Raw genomic sequence first — 24,271 nt, forward strand, 5'->3', positions numbered from 1 at the left:
AAATTGTGCTGTTTCCCATTCAGCTGATAGAAAAAACACACTGTTATGTGGAACATTGATTAACCTTCTTCCTACCAGATTTGCACTTGATTGCTTTGTTGTCTGTCTTCTGCAGGTAAGGATGCCTATCAAATAACTGGAACTGTTGGGGTGATATTCTTCTTAGTCCACAGCCCCCTCAGGCAGTTGGAAATCAATGGTTTCTTTGTCTTCCTGTTCTTTCCCAAATATCAACATGTATTTTCTCATGATAGCTTTGTATGTTCCTTTTTTTTCTCTTTTTTTTTTCCTTTTTTTTTTTCCTTTTTTTTTTTTTTTTTTGGTTGTTTGGTTTGTTTTTTAATTATTTTTGGCTGTCTTGGACAAAGTAAAATAAATCTATTTGAAGAATCAAATATGACTGCAAAATATTAGTCCTTCCTACAGTCTTCAGTCAACAGCAAGGGAAGGCAAGATAAAATATTTTCTACATGTCCTCTAAGGTAGTTTACAGATTTTTGAAAAAAATAAGTTATTTTTGCAGTAAGTTCTTGATACTTACTAAGAAGCAATCCTAAAAGACCAAAACAGTCTAGCCCATAGTTTAAACTGTAGCTGCTACAAAGTGAAGTATGAGCGACCACATAAAAGGAAATGCTTTACAAATATGGGGGATTAAATGCTGAAATAACTGTGCTGTAGACAAATACAGCAATTACTTTGTGTTAACTTGTTGTTCATGTGCCTTTCAGATGCCATTTTTCTTAGCTGAATAAAAACCTCTATTTGCATAATTGTTATATCAGCATCTCTTGAGTTCCTTCTGTCAGCAATGGAAGGCTATGCACCACTCTCAGTTCATATCAGTTTGATTCAGTTATTTCTCTGTACTGCTTGCTGTATTTCCAGGACCCATAAATGGAAATACTACAGTTTTGGGTGAAATTCAGAAAAATGCATGATTTATTTTTTGTTCATAACAATCAATATTGCAAATTCATGTTGGATTTCAAATATTCTTGACAAGTATTCTTCAAGTATTCTTCCCTTTAATGAACGCATCTTTCAGGGAAAGCACTGAATCCATAGTATTGTATTCAACAAGATCAGGAATTAAGTGGGAATACATTTAAACCTGAATCTTAATTATCATATGTTTTATTATTTTATTGATATGAGTCAATTTGGATGATAATGAGCCTATGTGTGAGCCTATCTGACACTACTAGGTAGTGAGCATCTGTTGATTCTTCAGACTGAATACCTTTTGATTCCCCAGCAGTTCTTTTTTCAAGTGTGTTGTAGTTATAAAAGAATCTTAAACCTATCCACTGCAACTGCTACAGAAGAAAAGTTGAAAAGGAAATTTCTGAGGATGAAGGGGCACATAAAAACCCTAATCTACTTCCAGCTGAGGCAGTGTGACAGAAAGTCCCACTTTGAAGTAAGTTGAGAATATCCCCGGAAAAGGATGGAATGGGAGACTAGAAATGTATTGTTTTTTAATAATGTCTCAGCTTCTGGTGAATGTCCAGCTTAGCCAGTGTCACATTTAAGTGTTGTCATTATGAGGCCACATACATTTTTCTGAGGACAAAACACAAGAAGACAAAACTGATCTGGAAAGAAAATAAATTTATTTTTTGTCCTTTACTCAGTGGAAGGGTTTGTGACTATATTAAATAGTGAATATTAAATGTGAGACTAATTCTCATGATTTTTGTCATGATCTCATAATCAGTAAAAGCTTTCTTTATAATGCTCCAGTTAAAATGTTGCACATTAAAAGGTGATATGAGAAATCAATTTCTTTCTAAAAATACTGCTTCTTTAACATCATGAATAAAGCTTGAAAATGATGCATGTTGGAGAATGGTGAGCAAACCAATGTATTTTAATTTCTTTGTTGAGGGCTAACTTTCTGTTTGTTTATTTTTTGTTTGTTTGTTTGTTTGTTTTACTGGTTGGACAGTATTGGAAGCCTGTAAAATGCAGATATCTTCAAATGAGGGATCTTCTCATGATCTGCAAATATAAGTGCAGATATGTGTTTTCTCATGCTACAGGTTTCATCGTCCTAGAAAATAACAGGATTTGCATGGGAATCCTTTATGCTATCTCTGCATTCTCCTCTTGCTAGTGGAGACCATGAAAAGTTCTAGAAACTGAGGGGAGGTTATTGAATGTTCATCAGTTGTGCATTCCCATTTTCATCCCCTGGGAATTCTTCCTAGAGGATAGGTGAACTGAGGAGTATTCCTGCATGAATGCAGAGATTTGGGCAACAAATGACATCAGTGTTGGGAAGGAGGTGTTTTCAAGGCTCACACATGGTCTGCTTTTCATAATTCCCCAGCTACGTAAATGTAATAATCATCTGAGAACAAAGGCTTTTAACTATAGAACCTGGCTACTGAAAGTAAAAATTTACTGAGCTAACAATTCATTGAGATGAGTGAAAGTAGAGGACATATGGATTCATGATAACTTTGGCTTCTTGACTGAAGAGATTTTCCTGTCAAACTATTCCTGATTGTATTATAAGCAGAGAGCAGTCCCTTATTGTCTAAATTACAAACAGCTAACCTTTATAAAGCTATACTTGTCATTCACACCTTATTAATTTAGGTTTGTGAGATTGATTCAGCAGAATAGTTGCCAGAATTAGAAGGCGAAGGCGAAAGCCTTTGCAAAGTGTGAAGCAAATTAATCACATTGATTGAGCTACATGTCATTTTACAACTTCCCTGTTTTCAAAATTATGACTTTTGGCTATTATTTTTCTCTTCTCCTTTTGCTCATTAATGGCTTTTACAATAAGAAATCTGGAAAATTCCACCCCCACCTCCACCTCCACCCCCACCCACCACCACTTTTGCAATACAACAAAACTGCAATTAACTTTGCCACATATGAGTAATTGTTCCTACATATTCTACTTACACACAAGCATGAAGAAGTGACCAGTGTTTAAGTACGTAAATGCTAAAAGCAAAAATGGCCATTAGCAACCTACTATCAGGTATAGTTTTAAGCTTGAAATGATACATTTTCAACCTTTGAGATGAATTTTCCTATCCAAGAATGGATATTTTAGAAGAACCTCAGAAAAAATGGTATCTAGAAGTCTGATTTGTTTGTAAGCTTGATAATGAGATGAGGAGAAAGGTATTGTGTGTTTTTTTGTTGTTGTTGTCGTTGTTGTTGTTTGTTTTGTGTGTTATTTTTTTTTATTTTTTATTTTTTAATAAAATATAGTCATAGAGTGCTTCCATTAGGAAGCTCAGTCTTTGGAGTAGAAACTAAAATATTAGTGGGAAGTTGTCTTGGTGAAGATGAATTGCATTTTGTTAGTTTGGGGCCTTTGAAAGTTGCTGCTTATGCTCAGTTACTGCAGATTTCTGTACTGCAGATAAAGAGGGTATCTCATGATGCCTCCACACAAAGGCCATATCTTCCTGGAACCTCTGCTGCTGAAGAAGTCTTTCTGTGCAGTGTTCAGATAGTGGGTATCTGGGGTCAGATTCTGTACCAGATTACGATGAATTTAGATTAAATTCAGATCTAGAAGATTCATTAAATTAGCCCCAGGGTTTGTACTCTACTCAGACAAAGATGGTCTGGATGAAGAGAAAGCAGCGTGTTTCCTGTGCAAAAGTGATAGATAGACTAGATAATTAGGTTTCATAGGTAGAAAATGGAGAATAAGGAGATGTTAACAAAGATGATAAAAGTGAACTGGAGCCTTGATAGGACTAAAAAAAAAAAAAACAACAGAGGAGGGGTACAAGAAGGGAGTGCAAACAGCAGAGCAATACGAAAGGCACAAAGTTGGAGTTCAAGAGACAAAAGCAAAGCATTAAATCAAGTTCATTTGAACTGTGAAGTAGTTTATCAGTGGCTTTTGAGTCTCAGATTGCTATCATCCTACTTAGATACCCTTAGCAAAATCAAAAATGTTCTCATCTCTTACTTAGTAAGTTTGACATCCTCCTGTGGGTGTAACACCTCTTCCTCTTTGTACACAGCAAAGACAATAGGAGCTTTGTCCACGTCACAAGGGTGAGAACCGGCTGAACAAATTACAATTCCTTGTGACCTTCTTAGCAGAAGTGTTCAGTGAGGGATTAACTTTCAAGGGAAAAGTTATCTTGAGCAATGAGAGAGATCACTTGAGATTAGTAGATAGTTAAGTAGCTGTGTTCAAAGAAGGAAAATGGCAAGAGAAGAAAATGGAGGGACAATAGAAAATGTGGGACTGTTTCTGTGAATGGAGGAACATACATATACACATACGATAATTAGAGAGAGAAGACATATCTGTCTCTTGATTTCTTGAATTAAAAGGCAATTATGTTGAATTCTCCAGCTTGTTGCTCATAGCACAGCTATTGTGCTTGTTCCTCTTGCATAGGCTTCCCATAGTTACTGTAAAGCCAGGTAGCTTTGGCACCAGCTCTCAAAGGGAGGAGGTTCAGTGGCCTTAACGCCAGCAGTGGTAGCTTGGAAAGCAGATGGCTTCTGGTTCCCACTACTAACTGTGCTTCAGTTAGTGACATAGGAAGATTCAAGCAATGCAAAGGATGGGATGAGCATGGATTGTTTCATGATGTGGTGCTTCTAGGTTCTCTAGCACAGACTGCTACTTACACCCAAAGTAAATCAGTGTTGCTGCATGATTCTAATGCCTTCTGAAACTCTCATAGACAAATCTTAGCAAACAAAATCCAGAGGATATATGGGCCTAAACATACTGAGCATATGCCTACTGCTGTAATCTTGTATTCTGCTTTGGCTGGAAGAGTTGTGCTAAGAACCTGAATGAAGTTTTCTGCTCATGTACAGTATTTTGTCACTAGGCTGCCAGACCAGTTTAGGACTGGATTTTTTTACATTAAACCATGTGACCTGATTGTGCAGCCAGGCTTGAGATTCAGGGAAACAGCTGCAGTGTGATTCTTCGTATAAGAAAAAGCATATGCAAAGCTAAGTTCTTCTGTGCATTAATCTTTCTCTTCATACTTCATGTGCAAAGCTATCATGCCACTGTCTATAAAACCAGGCAAACTCTTACCTTGAGAATGGTTTCTGTGTGTTCCTTTTCTCTCTGGAGTTTGACTTTGTGTGTGTATGCCTGTGTTCATCTGTGTAAATATTCTTTGCCTCTTTCATGTTAGTCATGTAATGACTAACAGTGGGCTTGCTATTTTTGGTTTCTGGATCAGGAAGTAGATTTATAGCTTTTTTTTTTTTTTTTTTTTTTTCCCCAGAAAACTTTTAATCAATAATGGTTCCTTCCTTTTAGTAATGGATTTCATGACAAATTCTACCTCTTTTACTATAGCAAGTGGAAGTAGGATAAGCATAAGGCAGCTATACCATTATCACTTTGAGCTCAATAAGGAGATCTTTACAGGCAACTTTGTTCTTATTTCTTAACGGGATTAAGAAGCTCAGCTCTTTAAATTCTTGCATATAACACTGACATTTCCAGGGTGTGTTTGGACCGGGGAGTTCAAAGAAAAGGAATAGAAAAGAAAAGCCAATATGACTTTGTTTTTTACCTTGCTGGAGGAGCTGTTTGTGCAAATCGCCTATAAGCTTATTGACCTGAATCTTTGACTCCTTGTTTTCTCTGGATTTGGCTGGAGTGTAGACACTGATAGAGCACTGATAGAGGTGATTGCACAGCCCTCGGCTTTGCTTGGCACCAGACACCCCCCACCCGCGCCTGACATTATCTTTCCCTGGCAATACTTCTGTTCTCTTGGAGCTCATATTCCTTTAAATTTATTTATTTATTTATTTAATTCATTACATTTTATTTATGTAGGCTGCCTGAGGAAATAAAGGACACATTAATTGTTTTTAGTAAGCAGAAACAGGATGTATGCGTGGTACTATATTTTCATCTCCTAGGACAACAAAAATCTAAACAACACCTCACAGGGCTACTTCTTCCAAAAATACAATCGTTACCTCTTACTGACTTTTATGCACATTTGTGAACCTGTATTACATTCTCATGGTTCCCAGAGTGCGGGTTCTTGTTTGTTTGTCTGTATCGCATTCAGCCGAAACAACCCATTATTTTTAACTTTTTAAAATCCTGTGCATCTACTTTTTGTGAGATGCTAAATAAGCAATAAGAAGGATCTCTGATAATAGTCTTCAAAGGTGCTAAGTCATTTAGATTGGATCCTGTTAAGATGAAAGGAAACCTTTCTTTCTCTTATGAACATCAGCATTTGTCTTGTGCTCTACCACTTGTGCTTTCTCGTTTTCTCTAGTTGCTCAAGCTCAGAGGACCACCTCTTCTCTTGCTAGAAGAGAAAGAAGATATCTGAAAATGTTGGAGTGATTTTTTTTCACCATTCCCTTGAAAGCATGGAAAGGCATTCAGAATAGCAACTACAAGATTGCCTATCATATACTCCTTTATATTTAGTGCTAACCCATATGTAAATCTCTAGGGCTGTATTTTCAGCCCAGCTGAAATCCATGTCAGTATTAGCATCCATTTCAGTGGGATAAAAAATTGTCCCAAGATAGACAAGCAAACCCTTCTTTTAATCAAGAAATGAAATAATTGGTTATCAAGCAGATGACATGAAACTGTATCTGAAAAAGAAACTAGCAAGCTGTATCTCAGGAAGTAAATACATAGAACCAAATAGAAAACATTATTTTAGCTTTACAGAGTTATTTGAGAGAAACACTTCAACAGCTTACTCAGTTTAAGCAGTTTATCAAAGCAACTCCAGCCTTTTCAGTCAGCACATTTCGATTTTCTTAAGGACAAAGAAATTGGGAATTCCATCACAGCTATGAGTAAAGGGATTATTTGGTTACAACAAGTAGTGTAATGTCCCCTTTCTGGAAAGTCACAAAACTTGAACTTCAATCGACTTAAATTTGAGCTCAAATTTGACAGAATATGAATTGCAAATTAATAAGGATAATCTTCTTTAAAATATGAAATGCACAAAATGACAGATTTCACTGCATGTTCTTAGTTCATGTGTACTATACCTCTATTACTAATTTTATTTATAATGAAGGTCTATATTGCCTTTTTCTTCTAGTTTGGTGTTCTTAACATAATAATTCTGAATGCTTTTGAAATGTGCTGAGACATCCCCTGAAAAATCATTGTCAGTCCAGGACTGAAAAGCAGAGTTTCTCACAGGCTATATGCTATAAATCAGAAGTGGAGATGTCAACAGTAATTTAACTCCTGAGGGATCGGAAAAAAAAAAAAAGAAGCAAATTCCACATTTATGACATATTTGGATAAATGTTGCTAGGAAAGGTATTATTGGTAGTACATAACAGAAGGGGAAGCATTTATTTATGACTGCTAAGTATTTTTCTTTAGTTTGACTCATGGAAGGCTAAACTGTTTTTGAAGCCATGTATAATGCTTAAAATGCATATATATGGAAATGCGCTCCAGTGGTAGCAAGTTGACAGTTTTTGGTACTGAAGCACCTAATACTGATTATTACAAATAAAAACATTCAACTGTTTACAGCAAGGTAAATTAAAGTTTCACTCTGTAAAAACAGATATGCACTGCTTATGTAGCAATTTATGTGGAAAGCACATGAAAGCAGGAGGTGCGTATAATAGATGATTTCAGATGATTTTATAAAATTAGATTTTTTTTTTTGGTAGGATGAAGTATTCTTTGAAGAGATAATGTTTCTACAGCAGGGGAGGAACTGAATTGTTACTTAAATAAGTCAAAATATGAAGATTCTGCAAACTTACAGTTTGAAAATCACTAAAGTCTCTCTGAAATCATCTCTCTATTTTGCTTCAGCATGTTTTAGAAGCTCATAGATTGTCAGTTTCCATTGAAACAAATTTTGAAATATTTTTTGACAATTATACTGAGTAACAGTCTTTGTTTGGGGCATCTAAATATCTTTAGAAGTGTGCTTCTGATGTTTTTGTAATCTAGTGCTTAGAGCTACGTAAGTTTGAACCAAAGGTTGGTACTTTAATATCTTGAATAGTGTTCTTGCAGTTATAATTTTAGTAGGGAAGGATTGAGAAGATAGAAAACATTTTTCCCCCCTTTAAATCTCTGAAAATTGTTAGGTAAGCAAAATAGCTGAATGTCACTCCTTTGTAGTACTGTTGCCACAAGAGTTGCTCCCTAAAAATGAAAATACAAAACTGATTATTGGAAGGTAAGTCTGGAAAAGAATTTGCAGGGACACTTTTACTTTTCTGCAGGAAATACATTTGAATGAGTGATCTGCGTCTTCAGAGGACTTCAAAAGGAAGCAAGATGATGATGAGGACATGTCAAACATTTAGAAAAATAGGAGGACCAAACTAAATCTAGATGAACTTGCTGCACAAGAATTTCTTATCCCATGAGAAAAGTGCAGTAGCTGAAATGGTTAGAAATAGTTGATGCTAGTTTTTTAACACAATAATAGTTTTTTAACATAATGATTGTTTCAAGATGTCATTTTGTTAAAGTGATGATATTGATACAAACCAAAACAATTTCCTTAGCATTCTTTTGGAGAGTTAACAGCTTGCACACATGTAGGCACTCACTGACACATGGATATTCACAGACTTTTCCTAAAAGTTAGGGTAAGAGACTGATGCGTACTGGATAAAAAATTTCAAGAGTGCTTAGCACAACTCAAAATATACAGTTACTTCAAATGAGATTCATCCCAGGAGAAATTATGATTGTTAATCAGCATGACAGAAAACAATAATTGTTTGCAAAGAAGCAAACTACTGAGATGATTAATATAAGCTAAAATAAAGGTCAGGGAATTAATGTATATACAGGTGTTGTTTTTTTCCAGGTATGTTAGCAAATCAGTCATCTGAGAGCCAGATTTTGCTCAAACTTACTGTATAAGTAGAAAAAGGAATCTCTGTTGACTTTGGTATGTATTTCTGATATGCATCACACTAAGTGATAACAGTCTTGTGCTGATAGCACCAGATTTCTCTCTCACTGTTTCCCACCATCTCTCCCTTCATCTCACCCCCAGTACCCGCAAGGCTTGTAGAATAAATCCCTCTGCATGACACCGTAGTCTCTGTAGTTGTCTGCCTTGTCCTCACACCTGATGCCAAACACAACAAATTAGGGAAGCTTCCCTCCCAATTTACTTTTTTTTTTTCTGTTTTTTCTTTTTTTTTTTTTTTTTTTTTTCTCAGAGGTATATTTTCTGCTGAAAACTTGCATGACCATCAAAATTAAACACTTCTGCTTGTTAAATATTTACACAGAATCCTTTAAAAAGAACTAATACACATGAACAGCTTCATCCTGTTAGATCTCACTGGTAGTTTTTAAGAATAGCATGTGCTGCCAAAAAGTAAGTTACTTTAAATGAACAAAGTACATTGCATTTGTATTTTAAGTTGTATGTGCTTTGTTTCAAAGTTATATAACTGTTGTTTCTGAAGAGCTGTTCCTGCATACTATGTGTTTCAGAGGATTCAAGAGCAAAATTTTCAGTCTGTATAAGCTCTGTGACTGGTCTTAGGTGCTGTGATAAAGCAAATAAAGCAAACAGTGAGGGATGATGTTTGTATACTAATTTATAGTTCCTGAAGCTCAGGCATCTATTTTATACAGTCTTGGAATTCTTCTCTAGGGTCTGGTATTATTGCCACTATAGGTTGTGGTAGGAAGACGAAAGAGCCCTTTCTCCTCTGTCCCCTGGAAAGCCTGCCCCTTTGTGAGCAGTTGCACTGGCATACTTAAGGTTATGTACCTTGCTGAATGTTCACTCTACAGTGAGTGAATCCAAAGCATCTGTATCAAGCCTGATTTTTCTTTTAGCAGTGCAAAATGCTGCAGGCTTCATAACAATTTATTTCTGAATTGATTTATAATAATTGAGAAGTGATTTTTCACTCCAAACAGCTGTATTAGGATGTTAACAATTTAAGTTTACATTTATGCTGCCAGGAAGAATGAGCACAAACTGAATTTCAAACTTTTAATGTTCTCTCACTCTAATATAAGCTGCAGTGCGCTGTTTGTAACTGGTACAGTCCTTCACCCAAAGCTATTTTGTCTGATGATAAAACCATGCGTGTATGAAGCTTGCACATTTTTCATCTCTTTTATGACCTTATCTTCCACAAGCGGCTTCTGTGAAGGTATCCTAACTACAGGAAGCACCTGGAAAACATATATGATATCAATGCTGTGATAAGCAGTTGTGAACAAGAAAGTAGATCTGTCAGTTCTGAACTGCTCATTGTTAAAAATACTTTGTTGATTTAGCTGATTGAAAAATACATTATGGAGTGACTAACAGCTGCTGTAACATTCCTAGTCAAGAAAGTTCAATAGTTATGTTGTATGAGAATTTTTGTATGAGCCTAATATTGATAGGAAACACATGGATTAAAACAGCAGGGTTGAGAAGAATTGCTATCCCATGTGATTCTTTAAAATACTGCAATAAAGTGTTATACAAGCTGATTAAGTACAAATTGGGAAGTATTTAATTTTTAAAAAAGATTGAAGTGAAATTACTTGTATATTCAAGTCTCTCTTTTACTATTTGGCAGTATTCCTAGAGATGTCAGAGTTCTTTCTTGTATGTTTCTGGTTATATGTCTCTTTTACAGTGTTCAGACTCCCTGACCAACTGTACCACATTGAATTACAGTGGTTTAGTTTTATTACTTGTCTCCCTTGAATAAACACTAGGATAAAAACAACATAAAAGCCTCTTCAAACTGTTTCTGAAGAGCAAAAACAAAAACAAAAACAAAAACAAACAAACAAACAAACAAAAACAAAACAAAACAAAACAAAAAAAAAAAAAAAAAAAAAAAAACAAAAAAAAACAGTTAATTCCAGAAAGAAATAGTAGGTCAAGATGAAAATTCTGCTCATATTACAGTACTGAAGTTGTTCACGTATGAAATTCATTTTATTTTTCCAAGTACTATTTTGTGTATTCAGCACCTAACTGTAAGGTAGAAATTTGTTTTACCTAACTTCAGCTGGCTAAAGATAGGTTCCTAGTGTGTTTCAGAGGATGATTCATTTCTGCTATCACCAAGAGTGGTCTCCTGTCTCATCCCAGAATGGAATGAGTCACAGTGGAGGTTTCTCTCTTCCCTATCTATGGGAGTGCCTACATAATTAGTCTGGACTAGTTTAATTTTCAGATATCTACTGATATCTGAGATGAATTCTGCCAAGTTGCTAAGAGTCCAGAAGGCTTAATTGACCCTTGACTAAACATACTATATAATATAACAGATTCTTGTTTATGAGTGTTTTTGTAACCACAGTAATGTTCTTTTAAGGATGATGTTTGCTTACTGATCATAGTCACTGTAAGGAGAAACTACAGTAGAAGCAGCATTTATCATTGATGATACTTCTGTAATGCTATTTGTTGTTCATGGTAAAAAAAAATAATATTTATCCTTTAACTTAAAAATAAAATGTAACTGAGCAGCAAAGCAAATAAATAAGCATGAGAAAAAAGACCTGGTGGAATTTGAAATGATTCAACAGGTTAGCAGAAAAGTAGGTGGTATATATAAAGCACTTGTTTTGGCATGGAAGAAAGAAAGAAAAAAATGTGTCCTGGATCCAATTAAATGTCTACACTTATAAAACAGAGAAAAATGTAATCAGTTTTAAAACAAATATTAAATAAATAGTCTTATTGAGACTGAAATATAGTCTGTGAATGAACAAAAAGAGTAAACAATGGAAAGAAAAGAAATACTGTGAGTAAATAAACTCCTTTGTGCTGAACAAATGTTAGTTGCTAAAGCAACACTATGGGGACAGAAAAGAAAAAAAGCTTGAGAGATGTATTTTGTTATTAACTCTTGAGCTAAGCCTCCTTTTGGCTTTTTAAAGTTGCAGTCTATGTAGCAGCAAGTGGATCAACTTGGACATTTTCATCTGACCTTGATACTCATCTGAGCCTAGGTTAGAATTGCTTCACAGTACTATCTAGACAGTTGGTTTCACAAGGAGATTGCTTCAGTATGGAGGGATAGTAGTACGGGGATACAGTAGTCAGTGTTGAGATATTTCAGGTGTGTAACATGTGGCCTTGGAAGATGCTTAGAAGAAAATATTGATGTAAATAATGAAAAATAGCTTTAGATACAAAACAAACTTTATCTTTATTGTAAATTCTCCGTATTTTGTTCTATTTGCACAGGACATGCATTAATTCATGAAAACTTGGTTATGGAGAACACGTAACACCATACTTCATGAGACACTGAAAAAACAAGTTAATGAAAAGTTAAGCCATCTGCTAACATAAATTTTCAGATCTTTTCTCATCTCCCAAATACTTAATTACTGTATGCTGTAGGTTGTATACCCAAGCTGTAACTCTGTCCTTCTTTTACCCTTCAGCCCAATCTTTTCACATAAGTTTCTCCCCCTCCTCTTTCAATTCTAATAGTTTTGTTTGTTTGATGTTCTGGTTGGTTGCACTGGTTGAAAGAATGCTCAAATTTGCATGCTAACACCAGGTTTGCATGTATTATAACCTGGAAAACATTCTATATTTTGGAGCTAAAATTTTCCATCCTTGGCATTTATCTAAAATAATTGTTGTTATTCCTATCTTTTTGTTATTGTTGCTCTCATTTAGTCCATAGACATCTATTGTTTACAGTGGAAGAAAATAATTTCCTTTAGTATAAGAATTCCATGAAAAGAACATTTGAAGAGCTGTATATGGTGATTATACAGCTTGAGTTAGAAACTCAACAGAATTGTCTGATATAGAATAGTACTGTGAAGTGTTCTCTAGCATTTTGGAAAGAACTGGAGTTGATTTTGCCAGGTTTGTGTCTTGGCGAGTTGTCCTTTGTGTCCCTTCAATAACAAGCAATTTGTTGCAGCTGTAGGTAGCTATGAAGGTAGAAATAAGAAGGTAAAAATATCTGATACATTCTTTAGTCCACAAACTTGCAAAGAAAAAAAAAAAAAAGGCAGAGCTCTTTTGGTTACTACAAGCTAACTGCACAAATGCTAGTACAAAATAGGGTAGTTGGTAAAGCCAAATAATCGATAAGACTACTTGATAACTTTTTCTGCGTTACTCCTTATGAACGTCTTCTGAAAGGTAACTTCAGATTAAACTTCACCACGTCAGCTTCAAATGCCTTGGTAAAAGTATACAGCATGTTTAATAAAAAATTATACTCGTTATTCTTGATTTATTTTAGCTTTAAATGACAATGAATACACTGAGCTATATTGTTATTACTTAAGAATTAATTTTCATTATCAAGAGTCTAGAGTGAATATAGTGTTGTGTTTGTGTGAGAAGTAGTTTACCAGTTTACCTTATACATAGGATTTCAAAAATTGTTTTCAAGGAAGAATATGTTAATATAAGATGTTACATGTGCTCATGAAGTTTATACTTTATAGTGCTTGTATATGATCATGTACTTGAAAACTCTGTGTCGCAATCTTATCTGGTATAAATATAGCTCCAATGATAATGTATGGGGATCTGGCATGGTTTGTTGTAATCACATTTCTCTACCTATGTTGTTAATAAAAGCTTTTGTTATCATAAGTGGGGAAAAAAATGCAAGTTACTACTTAATTGTTCTGCTTTTTTCTCCTCACTTTACTGTTGTCAAATCAACAAACAGTCTGATTTCCAAATTTGGAAATATTATGCATTTTTTTAATGCTGCCACTTTTCTGTGGAACTCATTTTTTTTAAAGTTTGCTTCTAGATTGTTATAAAATGTAAACTGCAAATCAGTCCTCTTTGACCAATGCAGTTAATTGAGCAGGTTCAACTTCTCCCATTCTTCAAAATCTCTTCCTATTTAAGGATTTTTGGATTAATTAGTAGTAAAAAAATAAATAATTTCTATAAATGCACCAAATTACTGGCTGGCATAAGCAGCCTGACAGATCATTTAGCACATTACTGTGGCCATACTATTTTGTGTTAATATTTTAACCCTTTACCTTCAGTTTGTATGTTTGTAGTGGTTATTTCAAAGTATGCTTGCATAGAGCTCAATTAGTAACTTTCTTTAACCAAAATAATTTGACATTCAATTAATAATTCTTCAAATAATAATAAAGTGGCCACCTCTAAAAATTTACCTGCTTGTAATGTTCAGTATGCCTTATGTGCTACCTTGAACTAGATAGTTTCTGAAGGCAGACAGATATTCTCAGATTGGTGGTGAAAACTCTCAAATTCACTACAAATGTTATTTTTTTTTAGATTAAGCTCGATGGGGAGAAAGCTGTCATAGGGTAGCTGGCTTGAAACCTTTAAGCAGAAATTCCTTAAATGCCTAAATACCATAGATTAGGTCTCCCACTAGTAGCCAGGAAAGCCAGCATAGTTAGTAGACCATGTATTTGTACAGTGTCATTAATCTGCAAAGCATAAACAATAGTTAGGTGTCAGGTGTCAATTCAAGAAAACATTTAAGTGAAAGAATATTTTCCTTAATCACCCCTCTATCTGGGGAGTAATGAGCTCATTTGTTTCTCTCATTTATGCATATAAACTTAATGACTTGGTATGTAAGTTTACAGAATAGGTGCTAGTTGTGATTCTTTTTTTTTTTCTTTTCTTTTTTTTTTTTTAAGTCTATGGAATATACACTGATTACCAAGACTTGTCTCTCCACAGAACTGGAAGGATTGGAGCTTGTTTTATTCATTGGAAACTCACAGACATTTACATGTCTAATAATACTTTTTTTTTTTTCTTCCATTTCCTCTCTGTTTATCAATATGAATATATTTTCACTTACCTATAAGCAGTTGTTTGGATATTGAAGAAGAACTGCCTAAAAGTCATTATTTAAATATCTCAAAAAGGTACTTCTTGGATTGTTTTTTTCAGGCAATGAAGAAGGCATCCAGGGGGTAGCAGAATCTGAGGGTGATTCAAGGTCAGAAAAACCAGGGCAGCTTGCTGCAGAGACAGAAGATTGGGATGGGCCAGGTAGGAAAAAACAACTGAAAGCCATGAGAAATCTCTTAAACTAGAGATTTTCTATATTATTGTTGTTGTTTTTGTTATTATTATTATTATTATTGGCTGTGTTCTGCCTTGTATTGTTTTTTAATGAACTGTTTCTTTAACGATCGTTTGGCATCCAAGATATTAATGAATAAGGACTAAGAGAAAGATCTTGAGTAAAAAATGGTTTTGGCTATACCATTGTGTAAATTGTTTCACATGGAATGTCTTACACATTTTCTTGATATAAAGGAAAGTGTTGATGCTTAATATTTTAGGATTACAATTTATCAGTAAATTCCCAGTTCCATGTCTGTATTAAGATAGAAGTTTTTCTGCTATATTTTCTGAGGCCAGACCAACCAGACACCATTGTACCCCCACAAACTTTGTGCTTATATTTAGCAGCATGTTGAGATTAACAAACAGGCATGGAAACTACTGACATTTTCAAGGACTTTGATTATCAGTTTGAACTTGATATCATTTAGTAAACCTGGTCATTGATCTTGGTTGAAAGAGAAACATAGATTGTAGACAATATGCTGTTAGAAGTTCACAGTAAAACATTAATTCATGTTAATATTTTTCTATTACGCACTTCTAAGGAGGTGCAAGCACAGTATTGCTAAGGTATAAAAAGTGATGGTAGCATGGGAATACTTTCCAAATATCTGTTCAATATAAATATGTAAAACCTCTGTTGTATCATAAAAGTACCTAAGACAAAGGGGTAAACTGTATTTTTGAATGAGGTGATTTTGCAGTTAAGTTCATCAGTGTTTTCATGGGTATGGACTCTAGGTAGGGCCTTAAAAATCCATTATATTTAATATATTTTAATTTTGCTTTTGGAAAATGTGCATCTGAAGCTAGACATACACTTAGAATAGCTGTATCTCTAATAAACATTTTCCCTAAAAAGGATGAACATGTCAGAAAAGAGTTTCAGAAGTGTTATATTAATAATTTATAATTCAATAATAATATTTCATTAGAAAAAAAATATCCTGTATTTCAATCACATTTTCATCCTTGCTTGATTTTGCAAATTACTGTGTGCTCTTCATGAGGAAAAGAATAACGCTAATGGTAATTTTCTGAAACCAGCACCTGGAAAATGCAATGCAAACAAAAATGAAGACATAGTAAATCTGGTTGTTATGATGTCATTTAAAATGGTCTTAACGATAATATACAAGTAAGTTGATACTTTATATAAAGCACTATGGTGTTATATGAAAACAAGATCTTGTAATAAAGTACACTACAGTACATTTGAAGTAATACAAAGGGCATCCGTGGATGGACCAGAATAACCTTTTTTAACTTAACTGCAGATTTAAAGGCTGTCAATGATTAACATATGGCTTGAAAAAAAATCATTAGAAATAAATTCTATCTTAAATATATACATTTTTTTCATTGTTTAGTGTATAACATAGTATTCAACATAGTTGAAAATGTATTTGTGTTGGCTGTTGTCTTTTTTATGAGCTATTTTATAGAAACGTTTAAGATACATTTTTATGACTTTTTTGTTGGAAAAAAAAAGTTTGGTTAAACGGCAAGATATCAAACAGTAAGATGTGTAATACATATTTATTGATAGCTTTGACATGGGTTGCGGTTTAACTTCTGCAAATGATTGGCCAATGACATGAAATGAAGAGCTTTGTTTTATTTAAGTACAGATTTTTTTAAAGGGAATAGTATGTATGAAGGTTGGAAAGGAATGGATATATACCCCATGACATGCTCTCCATCATGCATGCTTTTTGAAATGAATTTGGTTATTTATTGATATGGGAAAAACAAACAAAAAAACACCACAGAAATTAATTTCAGCCATGCAGTACAAGAAAAATGATAACTTCTTTTAGATCTTTAAAACAAACAAACAAACAAACCCAAAGAATGAAATATTTTGCTTATTTAGGGGTTTATGCTAGCACCGCAGAAAAAAAAGCCATTAAAAACTTAGGTTTACTTAACTTCACCAGCTCACAGTATAGATGCTATCTTTATGAGTAGCTAGTCATAGTTTGTTATGGAGTCTACATCTGGTCTTCCTACCGAGATAAAGCTCTCTCAGAAACCAAGGAAATGTGTTCTTCACGATGCAAGTTGATAGACTGGAAGTCTGAACTGTGACAACTTGACAACTCAAGGAAAATTCTTTATAAATTTAGAGCTCTTCCTTCCTTCCTTCCTTCCTTCCTTTCTTCCTTCCTTCCTTCCTTCCTTCCTTCTTTCCTTCCTTCCTACCTTCTTTCCTTCCTTCCTTCCTTCCTTCCTTCCTTCCTTCCTTCCTTCCTTCCTTCCTTCCTTCCTTCCTTCCTTCCTTCCTTCCACTTTATGAAAAATCTACAGTTAAATGTGCTGTAGCTTCAAAGAGTTACCGCTGATGCAGTCTTTGAAATCACATAAACTTGCAACCTTCACTGACCAATAAAGAATTTCTGCAGTGATAATGCGTACTCTATGTAGTCACTTTGTTACCTGAATATACACATATTTTGTTATCTGTAATTTTCATTGGTTCATTGGTTTTGTCCTTTTTTTTTTTTTTTTTTTTTTTTTTTTAAGTTCTTTTTAATGAGAAGACAACTCCTAAATAATGGAAACTGAGGTCAATAGACTGTGTATAGATACACAGTAAAGGACCTGATTCTTTTTCCTGTATGGCCAACAGCAGAAGGAATAAATAAATAAATAAATAAATAAAATCTGCAAGACTGGGCTTGAACAAATTTTATATGAAAAGATTTATTCTTTAAAAGTGGAAATAGAGACCATTTTACAGCCTTAAATATACTGTTTGTTATCAGATGCATGCCTTGATATGTGTAGATGCACATAGTATATGCATATAGCAATATGCATGTATTATATATATGATAATCCTTTGTATTATTGCTAGGTTATCAGTGCACATGAAGAAAGTGATCAGTGTTTTAACAGATAATGAACAAAAGGAGTATCTCCTACATGTCTTCTACAGACTATCAATCACACAAGAATAAGATCATCCCCTTTCTTACTGCATATCTATTCTATGTAAGCCTGCCCATCTTGGGGAACTGTGAATGAAATATCCTAGAGGTTCCATGCTTCCATACCAGAACTCTTCTTAATGTGAATGCATTCACTATATTGTCAACTATTTCATCCTTATTCCCTATATAAGCTATTACCTTCACAGCCATATAGGAGCACAGCTTTATTACAGAACACGTTGAATTTGTGAGTTGGATAGTCTTGAAAGTCAGTGTCATAAGTTCTTTTGATATGTATCTGAAATTATCGTAGAAAGTGAGATAATGTGGTTTGTCCACATAACCAAAATGAAAAAAAAAAAAAAAAAAAAAGCAATGGAACATAAGACTTACAACTCTCTTTGCCATTTTATGGTTATTTTTTATGTACTGTTTACATTCATCTACACATTAAGTGAAAGTTTCCCATGTGTAAAATTCTGCCTCGAGTAAATTGACAGAATTTCTACTATTGATAATAGTAAAGCAGGATGAAGTCATAACTCATGTGAAATCTCAGGAGACTCATCATGACTCATATACATATATCAAGGAATATAGAAAAAAACATTTAAGATGGTTAAATATAACACAGTGTAGTTTCTTTTTATTACCATTGCAAGTTGGTGTTTTTCTTAAAATATATCAGAAAGGGTAAGAAAAATAGTAAATACAAAGTTAAATAGTGCTTTAAAGTAATGATATGCTGCATGTGACACTGCTATGAATTTTTAATAAAAGATACACAGTCTTTCATGTGAATTCTGAAGTATTGCTTTAGCAGGATGTGGATCAGAAAGATCCTTGTGAACATTTCACATGCCAGGTTCACATTTTTACCTGTTACAAAAGGTAGCTTGAAAAGCTTTTCTGAATAGACTTCCTGTAACCATTCATAAGAACTGCTGTAAATATGTATTGATTGTTGGGCTAAATCTGCATTATTTCGTAATACTCTAAGCAGTTTGGGTTACAAAGCAAGAGTGTATAATATGGATTGGAATGGTTGGTAGGCAGGCCACTGCAGGATGGAAACAGATATTAATGATAGTCTTTCTTTTTTTTTTTTTTTTCCTTCTTTCCTTTTTTTTTTTTTTTTTTTTTTTTTCTTTCTTTCTTTTTAAACCAGCCCTAAGAAGGACTTGGAGATTACTGTCCCGATTTCGTTTCTTTTTTGATTGGGGGATGTGGTAGATATAAGATCTTGGAAATGCTATTTGATGTAAATTAACAAAAATCCATGAAACATAGTTAACCATAGATATAGTCTGACAGTAAGAAGAATATTGTGAAGAAGCAGAGGAAATCATAGAACGACTGTGTGTTACTCTGACAGTGAATCGGTATTATCTCTGCTATCAGATAATGCAGTTATCATTAATTTTCACATTTGCATTTCAATCTTTGGAAGGAAATGACTCTTGCCGGATGAAGATAAGAGCTCTGTACCACTATAATGAACCATCATTTTATCCCGATGCTTTGTATCCATATGAAAATGAGGCTGGGTGGTGGTGTGGTATGTGAGGAGGGGGTGGGTGGGGGGTCACAGAAACATTATAACAAAGTGTCAAAATCACTACAGACTTTTGGAGCCCTTTATGAAACAAGAGGCAGTCTAAATAAATCTTCTGTAGTGAAGTGGGTATTGGATTAAAAGAAGAGAGCCCAGCTCCTATACCAGGGTGTTTGGAGGGGGGATACAGGAGATGGGGAGAATTTCTGTGGATCTTGATCTGGTTCTGTCATTAGTTTGGAACTAAGAGGGGGCCATGTAGGGGGGTAATAGTCATCAAATTAACTTGTGGAGTGCAGGTCTTATTTTGACACTTGAATACTATTGAGGTTGGTGAAGCTAATGGGAATGAACCTCTGACTTCATGGTTTGGTTCTGATACTGGAGCTGTTTTGGGAGGTCACCACACCTGTGTGTTAAGTGTTTCAAATAATTTTCACTCTTGTACATAGAACTGAACCAGGTCTTCAAGGACTGTGGTGTTCCCAGGCCTTTTCATGCATAGCACAGCTTACTGTTGATTACCTGAAACTGTCAGCAGTGCAGACCTCTGCAAGGCATTGTTCTATTTGAGGTCTGATTGCTTAACTAAAACCATTTTTCACCAAGTACTCTTGCATTATATTCACCTTGTTTAACCTTAGTAGTGTACTTAGTGATTTTATCCATACATCATTGTGACTTGCTATCAAATGTCTGCTAGAAGCATGAACTCTTGAAGACATCCCCCACATTTTTTGTGACAAAAGCTGAGATTCTTATATCATCAAATGATGGTAAAAACTGGTATTTAAATATACAATATTTTAAAAGTCAATATTAGTGTATAACATGCAAGCATGTTATATAGGAGCCAAAAATAAGAGCACCAGGATGTGGTACTTTTGTCCAGGGGCAGTGCTGAGGTGGTGGGACTGAGAAATTATTCTGCTGGCTGTAGCAGCTGGTGCAAACCCTTCTGAGGGCCCCACCTCTCTGCTCTAACCTGATGAGCATGTTCAGCATGTTCCTCTTGTAAAGAGAAGATGCAAGGCTAAGAGCTGTAAGGAAAACTAGGCTACACATATGTTAGTGAATTCAGTAGTCACAGAAACTGAAGAATACATACCAGTGAAGTGCCAAAAATGTCCCTGGCATGATTGTGGTTGAGGCCAGCTGGCACTCTTCCAAAATAATTCCCAAATTTCAGGGAGCATTGCAGGGAGCCTTCTCAATAGGTAATTTGTATGCAGTAACCTACTGAAAGGCTAAGGGAGTCTCCCAACACATAGATGTGGCCCATTTCATATTATTTAGCCTCAGTGCCCAGAACTTTCCTTTGGCACATGTAATTAGCTTTCCTTTACCAGAAGAAAGGTTTTCTTCCTTCTTTTACACCCTTGAACAGATGTTGCTAGTACAGAAACTATCTCTTCTGCAAGGCAATTGATCTTGTTGCCAGGCTGTTCCCTCTAAAACCCTGAAAGATGAGAAAATGAGAGTGGTTGTGTGAACTAACATGGAAGTAGCAACCTAGTATTTGCAGCCATCTTTCCTACATGCAAGTCTGTTTGTAGGTAACAGACTGTTGCATGAGCTACTGAGTAGGTGTAAAAGATAAAATCAAGTCATGAGGAGAGTTTTTAATTCTATGTCCACTCCTGACCATATGCCAGCTAACCAGAAATGGCAGTCACCAAGGCTTTAAAAGAAAATTGAGGTGTTTTCACAATAGGCAGTTCTAAGTATTGAAAACAAAGAGATATTTACTATCTTGAAGTCACTTGCTCTTATGGTGACTTCTGTGGAATCCTTTTCATGGTTCAAGGTGCAAATATTGTAAGATTCTATAAACTTGGAGATAAACCTTACCATATTTGACTTGTGACATAAAATATCAATGAAGTTAATCGCTGGCTACTGGAGCCCTTATCAAGCACTCAACTGTTTTGTCATTAGAGATGCCATTTCCTTAACATCGTTTCATGCAAGTAACATTTATGTAAATTTAAATTATGTTTAAAAATTAGGTGCTATGGAAATGCACCTAGTTTAGAAGTAACATTTTCTCATTCTACACATTTTAAATGTGTAGAGCTTTAATTTTGTTCAAACAAGTAGCCTTTTAGAATATTTTCAAACACAGAACTTCATTTTAATGTTTGTCCAAATGCTTCAGAAAAGTGAAACTATCTAAAACCTTCAAGTCTATTAGTGTTTAGTTTGATGGCATTTGTATAATATTTCTGGGCCTTTCTTTACCCAGTTGTGAAATATTTACTTGAGGTAGCATGGCTTTTCATTTTCAGTATTTTAGGTGTAAATTGTGCTTTGGAAACTACCTTAATCTGCAAGTGAGCAAGTTTTCAGACTAAATAGACTCAATTTCATTTGATCCAGGACCTTCCTAAATTCTTTTCTACTTGTATATGTACATCATGAGGCAAGAACATCATCCTGAACTGTAAAACTGGACTCTGAATGAAAAGTGATACACATTAGAATTGTATTCTATTTTGATTGGCATTTATGTTTCAAGCACAAAAGACTTCTTGTTCTCTGAAAAAAGTTGATAGCTGGGAAAGGCATGTGCAAGGGACAAATGATCAGATTTACTCGGTACTTCACTTTGGACATGATACACTATATAGTGGATATTATGTGAAGTACAAATCCCTGTAGGTCACACAGTGAAGGACTCGTAGTCTGTGAAAGTCTGCAGGGAATCAATGAACATCTGCATTACAATACATTGTTTCTTGTAGTTTCATGCACCAAGGGACCTGCAGAGGCTGGCAGAAAGCTTTGCACTTTTCAGCTGTCTCTACTGTAGTGTGGTCATAAAAGCAATATAACACCCCGGTAATTGCAAAGGACTAGGAGACAATGTCTGTTTTGGGAAACAGATGGGGTGAGAATCAAAAGGGACATTTAATTGGTTCACAACTATTTTGCTCTTTGTTGTATTTTCCTCGTTAATTCAACTAAGATTATTGCATGCGGAATACTGCATAGGAACATTGCCTTGAACAGCTGAAGGACGGATATGTTAATACAATGAACTGTATGCACAACTTAGTGTTATTTACCATGCAACGCAATAGTGCAGCAGTTGGGTGCTAGTACCTACTGAGCAATGCTAGTGTCTTTATTAATTAAGTTGGCAGCTTTCTTTTGGCTACAGTGATGTGTTATGTGTTCAGCATATATAATTAAAGAACATATTTTGATTTTCAGAATGTATTTTCCTCTTCCCTCATTTACTTCCTTCCTGTTAAGACATCATAACATAAAATTTTAAATAATGTAACCAACCAAACACATTATCACCAGAAGCCATTATACCTCCATTTGAGAGAATCAGCTTTTGCTGAAAGCAAATTTAATGTGACGTGTCAGTGACAAACTGGATATGAATATTTACCCAATAAAATTACACAGTTCAGAATGGTTCTGAGTCTGGAAATGGAGCTGAATAGAGTGGTCATGGGATGGCAAGAGTGTCCTAAAGGCAATATCCCTGTCTAAATTCTGACCCTGACTTTAGTATTTGTGTTTAACTTAATGATACCAGATTAACACACATTTGATTTTATGTTTCTAATTATCTCATTTCATTTTTTAGGTCATTTTACCATTGCATGTCCAAAGGAAGGATATGGATTGAATAATAGATCTTACTTTCTCTCCTTGATGTAGGCTTCAGACAAGGGTGTGTGTAAACCATCTTTGTATACAAAGTGCAATGGTGGTTGCTGGAGAAGTGCTGGAGTAAACTTCTATGCAATCATTCAACACTTATTCATCAATATGATAAAAATAAGCATGGTTATCTTAATAGAATCAGACCTCATTTTTGTTTAGTTAAAATAGTTTTTAGTTATTTAAATATGTTCTAATGAGAGTCAGTGAAGGAAGAAAGGAAAGAGAAAGAACGAAAAGAAAGAAAGTAAGAATCTAATAGTTAGAAACATGGCCCAGAGTTAAAAAAAAAAATAAATAAAAAAATATATAATACATATATTTGGTTAGGCAGATAAGAATTAAAGCCTTTGTGTCTGGAAAGCCGTAATGGCACAATGGCACTAGTGCCTAGTTTTTCCTACAGTCAGCTTGTTAGTTTAGACTTTCCAAAAGAGCTGTGCAGAGGCCATCTGGGTTCTTGGCTTTTTTTTTTTTTTTTTTTTTTTTTTTTTTTTTAACCTTACTCTTTCCCTTCCTCCCTTATACCCTTTATCTCCCTCAAGACCCTCAAACAATTTATTCATGCTGGAAAACTTGAACTGATGAACAGACATACTTGGCTTCTCAACATATTCTTGGGGATTACAAATAGAAAAACTTTCCAGTATTTTTTGTAATTTTGTCTTGAGTGAGTATTCCAGGACTATGCAGTGGTTTACTGGTTTTTTATGAAGAAAAATTGTCTGATACATTTCAGGGATTGAGGATGAAGTTGTAAAAATGATACGTTACTTAAAGAAAATACTCAAGTGGGATGATTCAGGTCTGTGCTTCTCTGATTTTATGGCGATATAGTTTCATTAATATCAAAGGTACTTCATCAGCATAAAACCACAATGATGGATTATTATGGATAATTTAGAAAGATAAGATAATGCACACTATGAACATAATGTTCCAGAGTGGTTCATTGAGAGAGTGGTGTTTGGGATGGGTGGTTCTTAAAGGAGACTGAATTTCAAATGACATCTTTGTGTGAAGAAAGGACTTCATTAAGTTATCTGAAA

General features: G+C 34.7%; 1 protein-coding gene across 3 annotated transcripts in view; it reads left to right on the top strand.

Moving 5' to 3' along the window:
* The window catches only part of ZFPM2 (zinc finger protein, FOG family member 2), a 321,808-nt gene that overhangs the window by 72,241 nt on the left and 225,296 nt on the right, over positions 1-24,271 (top strand). For 2 of the 3 annotated variants that reach the window (XM_084511800.1, XM_084511801.1), the window contains one exon: positions 14,868-14,969. In XM_084511800.1, the coding sequence (XP_084367926.1) occupies positions 14,868-14,969 (102 nt within the window). Of the gene's footprint in view, positions 1-8,819; positions 8,904-14,867; positions 14,970-24,271 lie in introns of all 3 variants that reach the window. The other variant, XM_084511802.1, reaches the window with a different exon arrangement.

This window comes from Aythya ferina (assembly GCF_964211825.1).
Source record: "Aythya ferina genome assembly, chromosome: 2".
NCBI lineage: Eukaryota > Metazoa > Chordata > Aves > Anseriformes > Anatidae > Aythya > Aythya ferina.